Source organism: Cornus florida, unplaced genomic scaffold (assembly GCF_030987335.1).
Source record: "Cornus florida cultivar Cherokee Brave unplaced genomic scaffold, ASM3098733v1 CherokeeBrave_3.0.0_Hap2_Chr11, whole genome shotgun sequence".
NCBI lineage: Eukaryota > Viridiplantae > Streptophyta > Magnoliopsida > Cornales > Cornaceae > Cornus > Cornus florida.
In genome coordinates, this window is record NW_026775581.1 from 37214055 (window position 1) to 37231989 (window position 17935).

Here is a 17935-nt window from a genome sequence, read left to right on the forward strand (position 1 = left end):
GTTTTGAGCCCTAAAACAGAAAAAAGAACAAGAATGCTAAGATGGATAAGTGGAGTGAATTGGAGAGAGAGGATTACTGATGAACATGTGAGAAAAATTAGGAACGACTCTCATTGGTAAGAAAAATTATGTGGAGTTCTTTAATATTTTGAACATGTACGTCGAAGACCTAGGGATGCACTGGTCCAATAAAAAATATTAGTCATAAAAAAAAAGTAAATAACGGAGAGAGTGACAAAAACTAAAGTGAAACAACGAATAATAAAAAGGATTGGAGAAAGAGAATTCAATTAGGCTGATTCTATTTTTTTTAGAATTAAACAAGGACAAAAACTAAGACGAAATGACAAATAATAAAAAAAGATTGGAGAAAGATAATTTAATTAGGTCGATCCTATTTTTTAAATTTAAACAAGGATGATAATAATTAAAATTAGTTTGCTTTGAGTCGGAATTGAGTTGAAGGTTCTCGCTAAATATAAAATAACTAAATATAATACTAATCATCATTGAGATATAAGTTTTTTTTTTTTTTTTTTTTTTTTTTTTTTTCTAAGTTAGAAATATAATAAATTATTTAGCAATTATAATTATAAATTTTGTTAAATTAATGAACACAAATCTGAATATCATCATAAAAATAATGAAAAGATTTTTTTTTTTTTTTAAATATTTATTTATATACATTTTTAAGACTAACAGAGCCAGTTCGGGTTAGACCCGATTAGATGGGATGATAACCCTCACCGTTAGGAGCAGGTTTCTATTTGGACAAATCAAGTTGACATCGTTAGTAGTTAGCAATATCTTTTTCCTCTATTCGCACCCAAAAAGAACATATTTTTGGGTAAATTTCTCTGAATGAACGAAGGGTCCGAATTGGTACGTTTGAAGCTTTACTGCCAAATTTTTGCTTCTGGATTCTCCAACCGTTTGGTAGTCAAGTTTTGGTTGGAAAATTAGCTGTATATATATATATAAATACACAAATGATTCACTCGGCTTTCATTCGTGCCTCTGCACCTCAACTTCCACCCCTTCACTCCATCGGTCCCGCCAGGTTCCGAACCCCCTCTCTCTCCCACACGCACACATATTTCAGCTTGGCATTTCTTCAAACACATTCAATCTATTTATAGACACTCATATAATACAATACTGTTATTGTTGGGTTTCTTGTTTTTGTTGATGTGGCTATGTTGATTGTTTTGTTTGTTTCTGTTTAATGCAGGAATGGTTCTACTGAGAATTTTGCCATTGAAGGTCGGAATTTGAATTACTCAGTCACAACAAGGCAGGGGAAGTTCGTACCAATTTTGAAAGATTGTTCGCTTCGGATTCCTGCCGGGCAGTTTTGGATGCTTCTTGGACCCAATGGTTGCGGGAAATCAACCCTTTTGAAGGTATGCCACATTTCACTCTGTTGTACTTGTTAAAGTTGTAACTGACTTTTTGTGTATTTAAGTTCCAACATTTCTTGCAATCTGACAAGCTATCATCATCATGATATGTTCAATTAAAATTACGGTTTTTCTAAGTAAAAATTGTTATGTCATGTATTACACAGATCTTGGCCGGTCTATTGAATCCGATTGATGGATTTGCGTACGTGAAGAAACCCAAGAGTTTTGTTTTCCAGAACCCGGATCATCAGGTTAGTTCTGGTTCCTTCTCATTAGCTACATTATTTATTTGCATGATGGGATGGAGAGTTACTGAAGTGCTATTAAAGATGATCAAAGACCTTGAAACATTAATGACATGATAATCCTCCAAGTACTTAAAATTCATGGATTTAATATTTGATTGGTGGTGACCATAAAAGTGTGAATTAATCTTGCTTAATCCTCCAAGTACTTAAAATTCGTGGATTTAATATTTGATTGGTGTTGACCATGAAAGTGTGAATTATTCTTGCTTTTAGATGCGCGAGATTGATTTTCTAAGGAAGTGAGTCAAATGGGGTTGCAAACTATTATTAAGAAATTTATGTGCCAGGGATGGAATGCATATGCAGAAAACATAAACCAATCAGAAAATACTTTTCAGTCCTAAGCCTGAATTGATTATAAATTCTAGACTTCCAAATAATTCGAATGTGACTTTGTATCCTTGCTTAGTTGCATCAGAAATTCAAAATAGAAAACACAGGTTGGTAATTTGGCAAGCTACGGAGAGTTGTATGGAACCTAAGAGCTTTCAGTAACCCATAATCTGATTTTTTAGAATCTGTTTTTATATGAAGGAATGGGATAAGTATGATGTTGTATATTTATAATCTTTTGTGGACTTTGAAAGGAATGAAGCATCACAGCTCACTAATGATTTTGCTGTTAAGGTCAAAAGAGCATGTCAGAGCATCTTTACTTCGTTTCTTCTAGGATGCTCAATCTTTATTTTCTTTTGTTATGTTTTCTGTAGGTAAGTAGCATGCTCAAACTTTGACTACGAAAGCTATTGTAGTTGTGTTTTTTCATGCTTTCCTCCTGAAGTTAAAATGATATGATCTTGTGAATAACTTTGCGGTGTTGTCATCATTTTACAAATAACATAAACAGGTCTTTCCTTATTTACTTATTATTTATTTTTGATTTATTTTTCTTTTGTTTGTTGCACTTACTTTCTCAAATCAAACCATATATGACTTAGAAATTACGGAATGGTATGTCCCTTACACCACCCTAACTCCGTCTTTCCTTGTGGCAGTTATATATCATTTAAGAGGATTATTTTAAATGGATGGAATGTACTTCTTATTCGTAAAATAGTTAGTGGATTAAAATTGCAAATGTTTCCGTTTCCTATAATGGATGTCTGAATTCATATGAACTGGAAGTACCATTTAATCAGTAACCAGTATTTTCTTCTTTTTTTTTTTTTGACATAATAAAGGTCACTTTTGGGGTTGCTCATGACTCACGTCAATCTAGAATGTTTTTTTTTTTATAAGTACGTCAATCTAGAATGTTAAGAGCTTTGAAAGTCAAACTTTGCATTTCACAACTTCTCACTCTATATTAAAAGAGAAAAGTACATGCTTGCCATACAAATTTGTAGGATTTAAGGAGCAACGGAATGACTGAAGTGCATTTCATCCTTTTTTTTTTGTAAGTAAAAATATATTAGGAAAGCGTTCAAAAGGGGAACGCGTCCCTAATACAAGAAGAAAAAAGGTCTATGGATGAATAGAATCCAAGAGATCAAAGAAATCATCAATCGTGGAGCATGCATTTCCTCTTACATAACAGAACAAAGAACGAAGAATATGAATTTTTAAATTAGCTAAAGACGATTCTTTTCCTTCAAAGGATCTGTTATTTCTCTCACGCCATAAACACCACCAGACACAATGCGGAACAATCCTCCAATAATCACGAGCTTGTTCTTTAACAGGACACCTTCTCCAAGCGTTAATCAATTGTGAGGAGTGCTTAGGCATTACCCAAAAAACGCCAAATATGCAAAAAATAGAACTCCAACAATTATACGCCACGGGACAATGCATAAGAATGTGATCCATGGATTCACTATCAGCTTTACATAAACAACACCAATTAACAATGATGTTGCCTCTCTTTCTCAAATTGTCCAATGTCAAAATCTTTCCCAATGTGGCAGTCCAAACGAAGAATGCGATTCGAAGAGGAGCTTTAGAACGCCAAACAGACTTCCAAGGGAACTCGTGACCAACGAAATTGGACAAACTCAAGAACATGGATCGGACACCATACCGACCATGAGCTAAAGGAACCCACAAAATATCATCACACCATCTGCCAATATCCTTCTGCCTATACAACGTATCCAAAAAAATACAAGCTTCCTCCATTTCCCAATCCTGAAAGGGCCGCCTAAACTGCACATCCCACATAACCCCATTGTTATCAAGATGATAACAATCAATCATGTAGACATGCTTATTGGTTGCAATACTGTGAAGTCTAGGAAAGGAGTGAGATAGCAATTGATCGCCGCACCAAAGATCCTCCCAAAAACGGATATGTTTGCCATCACGAACTTTGAATCTAATGTGTGTGGAGAAAACATCCTAGCCCTTCCGAATGAATTTCCACACACCAACGCCTCCCGTAACAGTGACTGGAAGAGATGACCAGCCCCCACTCTCCTCACTAAAATGACACGAGACGACTCTTCTCCACTGATGATGGCGTTCCCTTCCAAATCTCCATAACCACTTTCCCAAGAGAGTACGATTAAAAGGAACGATTTTTCGAATGCCTAACCCACTTAACAACGGTTGGCAGACTTGATCCCAATTAACAAGATGATACTTAAACTTTTCTTCCCTTCCACCCCAGAGAAAATCCCTCTGAATTTTTTCAATCCTTTCAGCAACAGAGCATGGAATTTGAAACAAAAATAAAAAAAATAGGTAGGAAGGGATGAGAGAGTACTCTTAATGAGTGTGACTTTCCCCTCTTAGATAGATACTGTTTTTTCCATCCTGCTAATCTTTTCTCATATCTATTAATTACTGGATCCCAATTCCCAACTTGTGTAGAAGAAACACCCAAAGGCAATCCTAAGTAAGGAAGAGGAAAAGCACCAACTCCACACCCTAGGATAGCAGCTAAGGAGGAAATATCTGGAACATCCCCACTGGGAGAAACACATTCTTTCCGACATTAATCTTTAACCCAAAAACCGCTTGGAAGCAAGCAAGAATGCACCTCAGATATCTGAGTTGAGAAACTTCAGTATCACAAAATGCCAAAGTATCATCCGTGAACAACAAATGGGAAATTTGCATCTGATGTTCAACATCTCTGCCAACTCTGAACCCCCTGATGTAACCCAAATCTTCCGCTTTTCTTATTAATCTGCTCAGACCTTCTATGACAATAAGGAAAAGAAAAGACGATAATGAATCTCCTTGCCGCAGACCACGCGAGCTAGCAAAAAAATCTTGCAGGTGAACCATTCACCAGCACAGAAAACATAACTGACGAGATACAAGTTTCAATCCATTTTATCCACCTGTCATCAAACCCCATCCTCCGAAGCAGATACAGAACAAACATCCAATTAATAAAATCATAAGCTTTCTCAATATCAAGCTTACACAAAATGTCAGGAACCCCACTTTTTAATCTAGAGTCAATACATTCCCTTGCAATAAGAACATAATCCAAAATCTGCCTCCCACCAACAAAAGCGTTATGTGATTCTGAAATGAGACCATCCAAAACATTACTCATCCTGGAGACAAGAACCTTGGCAATAAGCTTATATAAACTTCCAATTAAGCTAATTGGCCGAAAGTCCTTAATATTGGAGGCACCGCCCTTCTTAGGAATGAGAGCAATAAAAGATGCGTTTAGAGATTTCTCAAATGTGCCATGAGAGTAAAAATCCTGAAAGGTGCTCATCACCTCAGCTTGCACCACCTCCCAACTCTTCTTAAGAAACCGCATAGTAAATCCATCTGGCCCTGGAGCTTTGTCCCCGGTACAACTAGAAAGTGCTTTAAGCACTTCCTCCTCAGTGAATGGAATCTCAATCCTATCACTATCCAACGCAGAAATAGAATTAAATGGAAGATCATCAAGAGTAGGTCTCCAATCCAAAGTCTCATTGTAGAGCTGCTGATAAAAAGAAGCGATTCCCTTGCGCACCTCGTCCTCCCTCCACAATTCAGAACCATTGACCCAGATACGCCCGATGTGATTACATCTTCCGTGAGCATTGGAAAGTCTATGAAAGAATTTTGTATTATGATCCCCATCTTTTAACCACAAAGCTCGAGACTTCTAGCGCCACGAAATCTCCTCCATAAGAGCAATCTCAGCAAAAACCGCTTGGCAAGAGGCTCTTTTAGAGCGTAATGATTCCCCACTCTGTCCCACCTCATCAAGACGATCGAGCTTAGCAATATCAGCACGAACTCTATTCTTCTTCCATTCAAGATTCCCAAACACTTCTTTAGTCCACCTCTTTAACTCAGTTTTAAGAAATTGAAACTTTCTAGCTAACATATAACTAGCAGAGCCTGTGAAATTCGCTTCCTCCCACTAAGACTGAACCTTCCCTTGAAAGTCCTTGGATTTAAGCCACATGTTTTCAAAGCGGAAAGGAGTGCGTCTAGAACTCAAACCACCACAATCAAGAACTAAAGGCACATGATTAGATGTGACTCTAACCAACACAGCCTCAAAGACATCCGGGAAATGCTCTTCCCACGCCCCAGAAATTAGAAATCTATCCAACCGGGAAAAAGTAACCGGTTCCCTACCATTAGACCTAGTAAAGGCCGCTCCTTCCAATGGTAGGTCAATAAGGAAATTACTATCAATGAATTCTGAAAACATGGTCATTTCTGAAGACCACCTGCCCCTGTGGACCTCTCAAATGGGGACCTAACAGAATTAAAATCCCCACCTAAACACCAAGGTAATGACCATAAATCCTTAACATAGCAAAGCTCTTCCCACATGATTGGTCTACCACTATCAGGCCCATAAACACCTGAAAACGCCCACTTGAAATTGTCTTCCTCCATCTAAAACAAACAAGACACAGAGAAAATACGCTTCCAACAATTCAAATTTGACAACCACCGTCGATCCCACATGAGAAGAATACCACCTGAAGTGCTTGTTGCGTTCAGCACTTCCCATTCCACAAACCTAACTCCCCAAAGACTCCTGACAATCTCAACAGTGATAGCGGTCATCTTAGTTTCCTGTAAACAAACGACATGAGCACTCCACTTCCTCAAAGCTACCTTGACAACTGTTCTTCTTTTCAGATCATTAAGACCACGAACATTCCATGTTATATGTTGTAGCTTCATGTAGAACCAAAAACGATCAATTCTCCTCCTCCTCCCTGTTTACCACTTCTGGTTCTTCCCCTTTCTTTGGTCGTCCCATTCTTCCCGTCATAATTAACACAAGAAATCAGATTCTTCACTTCCTGTTCGCCTTTCCGATGTGAATTTCTGACTTTGACTTCTTTTGTGCCACGATTAGGCTCAGCACTACCATTTCCTGCAACAATTTCGTGAAGAATAGACAGGGTTTGTTCCTCATAACCTTCTGCAGAGACACCCAAAGCTTCACTTACTGCTCCAATATTCTCAATGACCCATTCCATACCCAGATCACTGGTCGTCTCCAAACAATCTGGCACTGCCAGAGGTTCCATTTAATCCACTTCAGATTGATCAAAATCCGTCCCGGAAAAAGAATCTTTAGAACAGTGCTCCTGAGTAGGGACATCAACCACTCCTAACTGCATATTCCCCTCTGTTTCCGAAGCATCATGTTCAGTTGACAACATCACCTCATTCTCAGATGATTGACTGTTCAAACCTTCAACCGCAGCAAAGAGCCGAAGCTCTTTAAGCAGAGCTACAGCTGAGTCATTATTCAATTTGAAATGCAGATCTTTCCCAACGCAAACTGTCACACCATTGAAAAAACCACACTTCCAGTTGTGACTTTTGAAACATCCAACTCATTTCATGCGGCATCCTTGAAAACCATTTTCTTTGTTTTTTTGTCACCAATGCTTTTTTTTGTTTCACAATTTCAGTAGTTGTTGCTATTTTTTTATTTTTTATTTTTTCCCACGGTATTACTTGCAAGGATATGGATGTTGCCCTGGGACTCTGCCTCAAACTGTTTTCTTTGGCACCAGCCTCCTATCAAACTGCTTTTTGGTTTTCATGAAGCCATTAACAAACAGAGATGGTTCCTGCAACACATAAATATAAGAGGAAAAAGTTATAAAGTCTACAAACAATTGTGTTTGTGTACCCTGATTATTATGGGATATGTTGTTTCAACAACTTCTTTCCATATATTCTTCCTATATGATGGAAGTGTTGGCAACCAACCATGAGAACATGGGTTCACCTACTTTATGAATAATAGAGGTTAGGTATGTATGCATTCCACACCCCTTCCAACACTTCCATTAGTTGAAACATTACTAGATAATTGCCCATTATGATGAACTACTGGCTTAAATGTGTGATGACTGATAAAAGTGCGCACGGATAAGCTTGGTTAGTTGGTGCTTCAGAGGACTTGTCAAATTGGAACGAGAGCTAATCCTGCTTCTGTGAACAGAATTTTTAAAGAAAATGTAGCAAAGAAAGAGTTTTGCCACACTAAAACAAGTATGTGAAGATGCCTCACATTGTCTTTTAGCAACACGTCTTCAGTAGAAGCCAAATTTTGTTTTTCTGAATGAAGGTTGTGCTTTCCTTCTCAAGCACTGGTCCTATAGCTGAATGCATTAGTGATATTGCAGCATGTTTCAGTTTGCAAGCCATAAAGCATGCTAACAAGTTCCCGTCATTAGTCATATTTTTAGTGAATTGAGCCAACATTAAGAAGGACTTGCATGAATTACATGGGCACTATCCCTTCCATTTTGCAGGTAGTGATGCCCACTGTAGAAGCTGATGTTGCCTTTGGCCTTGGTAAATTCAATATTTCCCGTGATGAAATTAGGTCAAGAGTAGCAAAAGCTTTGGATGCTGTGGACATGCTTGACTTTTTGCAAGTACGTCATAACATGTTATGATTTTAGTTGACTATTAGAGTATATATTGAAGACAACCTTTCTTTTTGTCAGAGACCAGTTCAAACTCTAAGTGGTGGTCAGAAACAAAGGGTTGCCATAGCTGGTGCTTTGGCAGAAGCATGCAAAGTATTGTTACTGGATGAACTCACAACGTTTTTGGATGAAAAAGATCAGGTACTACTACTCAATGTCAATGATCAGGTTGCATTTACAGTACAATTAATCTGTAGATGCAAAAAATTACCATGACCTTGTTCATGCACTCTATAGCATCTCATGTCATGTTTAAAGAAAGCTACACAGCACTTGTCTGTTAAATGTAAAATGTATACTTGGTGCTTTTGTTATATCTTAGCATGACATAATATCCATCATTATCGTGTCAAAATTCTATTAAAGGGGGAAAAGAGGAATCAGCAAAACATAAATAAATTGTTAGATATAAGTTTGGGTTTTTTTCTCATTAGATCCCCAAAAAGGAGGGAGAAAGAGGAGAGGGGGAGGATGCTAACTTTATACGGTGATGTTCAGTGGCATTAGTCGACAGCGTAACATACGTGGTAGATGACTGCCAACAGTATATCTCTAACATTTGGAGTGAGCAGGTTGACGCAACTTTGATTCTGTTGCCTCTCATATTTTGTTTATTCTTAACAAGTCACGCACACAAATGCCTTTGAACCCTGCACTTCCCCCTTCGGTGCTGGTAGTTCTTTTACCTGCCATATTGAGGTGTTGCAAGGATATGGTAACAACAGTTTATCCTTACATACAAAATATATTTTTATGTGCTTATGATAGTGATGAATCTTTTTTATCTTAGATCCTTAAAAAAAAATGTATTTTAATATCTCTACAAATTACAACTTATTGGAACAGTTTATTAGTATGTTATTCATTTTCTGAAAAATATTATACTGCCAAATTTTGCTAGATTGGGGTAATAAAAGCAGTCAAGAACTCTCTGAATAATTCTGAAGAAGTTACTGCATTATGGGTGACCCATCGTTTAGAGGAACTCGAGTATGCGGATGGTGCTGTCTATATGGAAGATGGAAGAGTTATCAAGCATGGTGATGCCTCAAGCATATTGGATTTCATTAAAGTCAGGCAAGCCTCTTATATTGATCAAATAAATTCTTGAGGATAAATTTTATTTTATTTTTTTTCCTTTTCATTTTTCATACTTCCTAGTTTTCTATTGTATAACGGTTAATTAGCACATGAAATTATATCATTTTTTATTTTTATTTTTTATATTTTTTATTTTTTTAAGCATTTGTGTCTATTTTCAGTACGTTCATGTTTGTGGAGTGCCAGGGAAGGGGCATCATTGAACACCTCCCCTTTTGTTTACTCTTTTCTTGAAATGTTTTTGCTCCAATGTTGATTTCCAATCAATAATAGTTGGGCAGGGTTTCAGATGAAATATGAATAATTCAGAGCTGCCCAGACAACCAACTACTTATGTGTTAAAATTTATGTTAGAAAGGTCAAGAAATATCAAGATGCATTTAATGTACAAAAAGCCCATTACCTTTTCTATTTTTCTTGCCAAGGGCATGGCAAGATGTGAAATGTCAGTCATCAAGTGTTATTACAGTAGGGCGGTTGTACAGGGACATTTCCCGTAGTTAAATGGATTCAGGGAAGAGCTTCATTATAGTGAACAGAAAGTATGGTTTCTTGACCAATTATAGCCATAATGTCATATTAAGGATTCTACCCGCTATGGGGTGAATATGCTTGCTTGATGATTCCAGCCATTCAGTTTCAACCAAACTATTCCAAACCGGTGTTGGATCTGCTGGTGTTGAACCTGCTGACTTTATTTTTGAGATTGATGTCGTCTCGTTAACTTTTGATTAGCTCCTGGAGGCAGTATGGTAAACAATGAGATACAACTGCAGTCTTGCTAGTCTTAAATGATTGAGCACATCATCTTGCACATCTTGATAATACTGCACAGCTGGGATGGATAAATTGTAGTTGTTCACCTGCACATGAGAGTGAAGCTGTGCTGAGTTCTAGTTGTTCTCATGAAAGTGTTAAGTGTTGCCAAAATTATGTGTTGAACCACCAGAAGAAATTGGGCCAACTTCATAATAAGCAAGTTGTAATGGATGAAAATGCAGTTTTTCGCCTGTACTGGCGAATAAATTTGTGCCGTGTTCTAAGTTTTTAGTCAGGAAAATATGTTAAAATGAGCAAAGTGAGTGTTTTTCATGAAGTTTTGTCATTTGAACTTAGGACAATGATATCTCTAACTTTGCTTCTAAACATGGCCAAGTCAATGAAATTTGTTGATTCAATCTCTAATATCCAATATTATTCATGAAACATGGCCAGAGACACATGCTTTAAACCTGTCAGGTGTTGATTAGAACCAAGACTATTGGATTTAATAAAACATTTTCTAACCCCTAACAACTAGGGTGAGTAATCAAGTTATTCGTAGGAAGAAGCATATGCGTATACCCTAAAGTTTTAATATCATTGCAAGATCAATATAGACGAATACAAGGGATCATTCCACTTAACGTCTATGTTCAAAGTGTTCTAAAGGATCATTTTAAGTTAAATTAAATGATACTTTAGTAACACAAAATCAATATCAATGTACTTAAGAACATCAATTCGTCAATAGCAAAAATCACAAGTTACAATTAAACATTGATTGTCAACTTGGAATTAAATGTGAAATCAATTAGTGAAAAACTTGGTCATCACGTCTCGGAATGAACCAAGATCTAAACGGTTATTCCGAGCACTAACCCGCTAGGAAAACCACCCTAGTGCGCACTATAAATGGGGAGAACTCATACCTCCCGCACTAGAGCCAAACTCTAGCCATATCACTTGTAAAAATGTTCCAGGAGTATCCAAAATCATAATCAAGTTCAAAACTGATACACTATAATTAAGGCATATAAACCACCTTCCATGCACAAGTATTTTGAAACCACACAAATCATGTCTTAGGATTCCAAGTCTAAAATGGCATACCAAATGACAAGTTTTCATCATGATATTATGTACAATATAATACCACCAACTTATCAATTTAAATCATGCCTCAACAATAAGCTTTATATATTAAATCTTAACATTATAGTAATAAGTTTCTAAAGTAATTACAATTAATAATCCACAAGAATATAGAATTATCATCACAACACATATAACAACTCAAGTCAACAAGAATTTTATATGACATCAATAATTCTACATAATATAAATACATATCATACATGCTTAAATCATTAAATCCTAAGTCAAAAGTGAGGATTTCCTATAATATGCAAGACTACAATATTAAAAGTATGTATACAATATATATTAAACCCTAAAGGATTATAAAACACTTAAAAGCATAAACATATTACCATCCTTACCTCAATAGAGAATTGAATCTCTATAATCCAAGCAACCAAGTTTAAAAATGGAAAACAATTATAGGGTTTTGTAGAAGAGAGTGAGAGGAAACTTTTACCCTCTAAGGTTCAAGGTCTAAGGTGAGTGGAAGGAGGCCAAAATGATGGAACAAGTTCTTAACCAAACTTTTCCTTCAATGGTGGCTAGGTTAGGGTTTTGAGGACAAAGGAAATGAAAGAGATAAAGTGAAAAATGGTGAGTGGAGGATCTAGTATTCCTCCACTCACTAGGTGCTCTTACACTACCTCACACACATACACACACTAATGCAAGACTCATTTTGTGCCTACACTTATCACCTATCCATGGCTCCCTCTTATGTTTAACCCTAAGCTTACACTTGTCAACCATCCAAGCCAACAAGTGCACCAATCCTAACCCAACAAATAGGTGAATCTCCACCCTCCACATGTCACAAGACTAGGCTTCTAAGTCACTCCACCCCAATGCCAACAAGTGGCTCCATGAGAGTGTCACACATGTCACACTTTCCAAAAATTGCAAAAAGGTCTTTTTTAAAAATATCTTCTAAATTAATTTGAAAAAAAGTCCCTAAGACGAAAAATAATTATTTTACATAATTACACTAAAACCCCAAAATCAAGAATGTTTCCAAGAAAGTATGCATCCATGCCCTTTACGAAAAAAGAAAGCAACTAGTATACTTTTCTACAAAACTAAAAATACAATTATCATGGAAATCAAATATCATGTATGCATGCAAAGCCAGAATCAAATCCGAGTACAAAAAGTGAGGTTATGCAAGGAAAAACGATAAACGGGAAAAAAAAATTAAATAGGAAAAAGACGAAAAAAGAAATTACCGAAAATGACCGAGTCATTAAAAACTCGAATTAGTTTAACTCAAAACTCTCATTTTCTTTCAAAGATTCAATATTTATACATTAAAAAGGTCTAGTGACATAATAGGTACCTTGATTGAGGCATTTTCATTCAAAAATTTAAACTTTAGTCATTAAAACACTCTTCGCGACTTCATAGGGAACTCGACTAAGTTAAACTCAAAACTCTCATTTTCTTTCAAAGATTCAATCTTTATACATTAAAAAGGTCTAGTGAAATAATAGGTACCTTGATTGAGATAATTTCATTCAAAGATTTAATCTTTACTCATTAAAACATTCTTCGTGATGTCAAAAGGAACTTGAATAAGTTTAACTCAAAACTCTCATTTTCTTGCAAAGATTTAATTTTTATACATTAAAATGGTCTAGTGACATTTTAGGTACCTTGATTGAGAAATTTTCGTTCAAAAATTGAATCTTTACTCATTAAAACACTATTCGCGACTTCATAGGGAACTCGATTAAGTTAAACTCAAAACTCTCATTTTCTTTTGAAAATTCAATTTTTATACATTAATAAGGTCTAATGACATAATAGGTACTTTGATTGAGGTATTTTTAATTAAAGATTCAATCTTTACTTATTAAAACACTCTTCGTGACGTCAAAGGGAACTCGAATAAGTTTAACTCAAAACTCTTATTTTCTTTCAAAGATTTAATCTTTATACATTATAATGGTCTAGTGACATAATAGGTATCTTGATTGAGGTATTTTCATTCAAGGATTCAATCTTTACTTATTAAAAAACTCTTCCGAACGTAAAAGGAAACTCGAATAAGTTTAACTCAAAACTCTTATTTTTTTTCAAAGATTCAATCTTTATACATTAAAAAGGTCTAGTGACATAATGGGTACCCTAATTGAGGTATTTTCATTCAAAGATTTAATCTTCAGTCATTAAAACACTCTTCGCGACTTCTTAGGGAACTCGAATACGTTAAACTTACAACTCTCATTTTCTTTCAAATATTCAATCTTTATACATTAAAAAGGTCTAGTGATATAATAAGTACCGTGATTGAGGTAATTTCATCCAAAGATTCAATCTTTACTCATTAAAACACTCTTTGTAACGTCAAACGGAATTCCAATAAGTTTAAGTCAAAACTCTCATTTTCTTTCAAAGATTTAATCTTTATACATTAAAATGGTCTAGTGACATAATATGTACCTTGATTGAGGTATTTTAATTCAAAAATTCAATCTTTATTCATTAAAACATTCTTCGCGACTTCATAGGGAACTCGAATAAGTTAAACTCAAAATTCTCATTTTCTTTCAAAGATTCAATCCTTATACATTAAAAAGATTTAGTAACATAATTGGTACCATGAGTGAGGTAATTTCTTTCAAAGATTCAATCTTTACTTATTAAAACACTCTTCGTGACGTCAAAGGAAACTCGAATAAGTTTAACTCAAAACTCTCATTTTCTTACAAAGATTTAATCAATATATATTAAAATGGTCTAGTGACATAATATGTACCTTGATTAAGGAATTTTCGTTCAAAAATTTAATCTCTACTGATTAAAACACTCCTCGCGACTTCACAGGGAACTCGAATAAGTTCAACTTAAAACTCTTATTTTCTTTAGAAGATTCAATTTTTATACATTAATAAGGTGTAGCGACATAGAAGGTACTCTGATTAAGGTATTTTCAATCAAAGATTCAATCATTACTCATTAAAACACTCTTCGTGGCGTCACAGAGAACTCGAATAAATTTAACTCAAAATTTTCATTTTCTTTCAAAGATTTAATCTTTATACATTAAAGTGGTCAAATGACATAATAGGTACCATGATTGAGGTATTTTCATTCAAGGATTCAATTTTTACTCATTAAAAAACTCTTCAGGGCGTCAAAGGTAACTCGAATACGTTTAACTTAAAACTCTCATTTTCTTTCAAAGATTCAATCTTTATACATTAAAAAGGTCTAGTGACATAATGGGTGCCTTGATTGAGGTATTTTCATTCAAAAATTCAATCCTTAGTCATTAAAACACTCTTCGCGACTTCTTAGGAAACTCGAATAAGCCAAACTCAAAACTCTCATTTTCTTTCAAAGACTCAATATTTAAGGTCTAGTGACATAATAGGTACCTTGATTGAGGTAATTTCATCCAAAGATTCAATCTTTACTCATTAAAACACTCTTTGTGACATCAAAGGGAACTCGAATAAGTTTAACTCAAAACTCTCATTTTCTTTCAAAGATTTAATCTTTATACATTAAAATGGTCTAGTGACATAATATATACCTTGATTGAGGTATTTTAATTCAAAAATTCAATCTTTACTCATTAAAACATTCTTCGCGACTTCATAGGGAACTCGAATAAGTTAAACTTAAAACTCTCATTTTCTTTCAAAAATTCAATCTTTATACATTAAAAAGGTTTAGTGACATAATTGGAACCTTGAGTGAGGTAATTTCTTTCAAAGATTCATTCTTTACTTATTAAAAAACTCATCATGACGTCAAACGGAACTCGAATAAGTTTAATTCAAAACTCCAATTTTCTTGCAAAGATTTAATCTTTATACATTAAAATGGTCTAGTGACATAATAGATACATTGATTGAAGAATTTTCATTCAAAAATTCAATCTTTACTCATTAAAACACTCTTCGCGACTTCATAGGGAACTGGAATAAGTTAAACTCAAAACTCTCATTTTCTTTTGAAGATTCAATTTTTAAACATTAATAAGGTCTAGTGACATAATAGGTACTTTAATTGAGATATTTTCAATCAAAGATTCAATCTTCACTCTTTAAAACACACTTCGTGACGTCAAAGGAAATAAGAATAAGTTTGACTCAAAATTCTCATTTTCTTTCAAAAACTTAATCTTTATACATTAAAATGGTTTATAACATAATAGGTACCTAGATTGAGATATTTTCATTTAAGGATTCTATCTTTACTCATTAAAAAACTCTTCGGAACGTAAAAGGGAACTCGAATAAGTTTAACTCAAAACTTTCATTTTCTTTCAAAGATTTAATCTTTATACATTAAAAAGGTCTAGTGACATAATGGGTACCCTGATTGAGGTATTTTCATTCAAAGATTCAATCTTTAGTCAATAAAACAATCTTCGCGACTTCTTAGGGAACTCGAATACGTTAAACTCAAAACTCTCATTTTCTTTCAAAAATTCAATATTTATACATTAAAAAGTTCTAGTGACACAATAGGTACCTTGATTGAGGAATTTTCGTTCAAAAATTCAATCTTTAGTTATTAAAACACTCTTCGCGACTTCTTAGGGAATTTGAATAAGTTAAACTCAAAACTCTTATTTTCTTTTGAAGATTCAATTTTTATACATTAATAAGGTGTAGCGACATAGTAGGTACTTTGATTGAGGTATTTTCAATCAAAGATTCAATCTTTACTCAATAAAACACTCTTTGTGACGTCACAGGGAAATTGAATTAGTTTAACTCAAAACTTTCATTTTCTTTCAAAAGATTTAATCTTTGTACATTAAAATGGTCTAGTGACATAATAGGTACCATGATTGAGGTATTTTCATTCAAGCATTCAATCTTTACTCATTAAAAAACTCTTCGGCACGTCAAAGAGAACTCGAATAAGTTTAACTTAAAACTCTCATTTTCTTTCAAAGATTCAATCTTTATACATTAAAAAGGTCTAGTGACATAATGGGAACCTTGATTGAGGTATTTTCATTTAAAGATTCAATCTTTAGTCATTAAAACACTCTTCGCGACTTCTTAGGGAATTCGAATACGTTAAACTCAAAACACTCATTTTCTTTAAAAGATTCAATCTTTAAACATTAAAAAGGTATAGTAATATAATACGTACCGTGATTGAGGAAATTTCAACCAAAGATTCAATCTTTACTCATTAAAACACTCTTCGTGACGTTAAAGGGAACTCGAATAAGTTTAACTCTAAACTCTCATTTTCTTTCAAAGATTTAATCTTTATAAATTAAAATGGTCTAGTGACATAATATGTACCTTGAATGAGGTATTTTCATTCAATAATTCAATCTTTAATTATTAAAACACTCTTCGTGACCTCATAGGGAACTCGTATAAGTTAAACTCAAAAATCTCATTTTCTTTCAAAGATTTGATCTGTATACATTAAAAAGGTTTAGTGACATAATTGGTACCTTGAGTGAGGTAATTTCTTTCAAGGATTCATTCTTTACTCATTAAAACACTCTTCGTGACGTTAAAGAGAACTCGAATAAGTTTAACTCAAAACTCTCATTTTCTTATAAAGATTTAATCTTTATACATTAAAATGGTCTAGTGACATTATAGGTACGTTGATTGAGGAATTTTCGTTCAAAAATTCAATCTTTACTCATTAAAACACTCTTCGCGACTTCATAGGAAACTCGAATAAGTTAAACTCAAAATTCTTATTTTCTTTTGAAAGTTTAATTTTTATACATTAATAAGGTGTAGCAACATACTAGGTACTTTGATTGAGGTATTTTGAATCAAAGATTCAATCTTTACTCATTAAAACACTATTCATGGCTTTAAAGGGAACTCGAATAAGTTTAACTCAAAACTTTCATTTTCTTTCAAAGATTTAATCTTTATACATTAAAATGGTCTTATGACATAACAGGTACCATGATTGAGGCATTTTCTTTCAAGGATTCAATTTTTACTCATTAAAAATATCTTCGGTACGTCAAAGGGAACGCGAATAAGTTTAACTCAGAACTCTCATTTTCTTCCAAAGATTCAATCTTTATACATTAAAAAGGTCTAGTGACATAATGGCTACCTTGATTGAGGTATTTTCATTCGAAGATTCAATCTTTAGTCATTAAAACACTCTTCACGACTTCTTAGGGAACTCGAATAAGTTAAACTCAAAATTCACATTTTCTTTCAAAGATTCAATTTTTAAACATTAAAAAGCTCTAGTGACAAAATAGGTACCATGATTAATGAAATTTCAACCAAAGATTCAATTTTTACTCATTAAAACACTCTTCATGACGTTAAAGGGAACTAGAATAAGTTTAACTCAAAACTTTCATTTTCTATCAAAGATTTAATCG

At 34.3% G+C, this 17935-nt stretch overlaps 1 protein-coding gene across 2 annotated transcripts; it reads left to right on the forward strand.

Moving 5' to 3' along the window:
• The first annotated feature begins 759 nt into the window (after nt 1-759).
• LOC132285540 (ABC transporter I family member 10-like) lies at nt 760-9834 on the forward strand. Of its 2 annotated transcripts, XM_059787727.1 has the most exons (6): nt 762-1060; nt 1232-1403; nt 1568-1654; nt 8410-8535; nt 8608-8730; nt 9491-9834. In XM_059787727.1, the coding sequence occupies exons 1-6, from the start codon at nt 990-992 to the stop codon at nt 9698-9700; spliced, it is 789 nt and encodes a 262-aa protein (XP_059643710.1). In that variant the 5' UTR covers nt 762-989; the 3' UTR covers nt 9701-9834. The 2 variants fall into 2 exon arrangements, with proteins under 2 accessions (XP_059643711.1, XP_059643710.1); XM_059787728.1 differs by lacking the exon at nt 8410-8535 and having other exon boundaries at nt 760-1060.
• The last annotated feature ends 8101 nt before the right edge of the window (nt 9835-17935 follow it).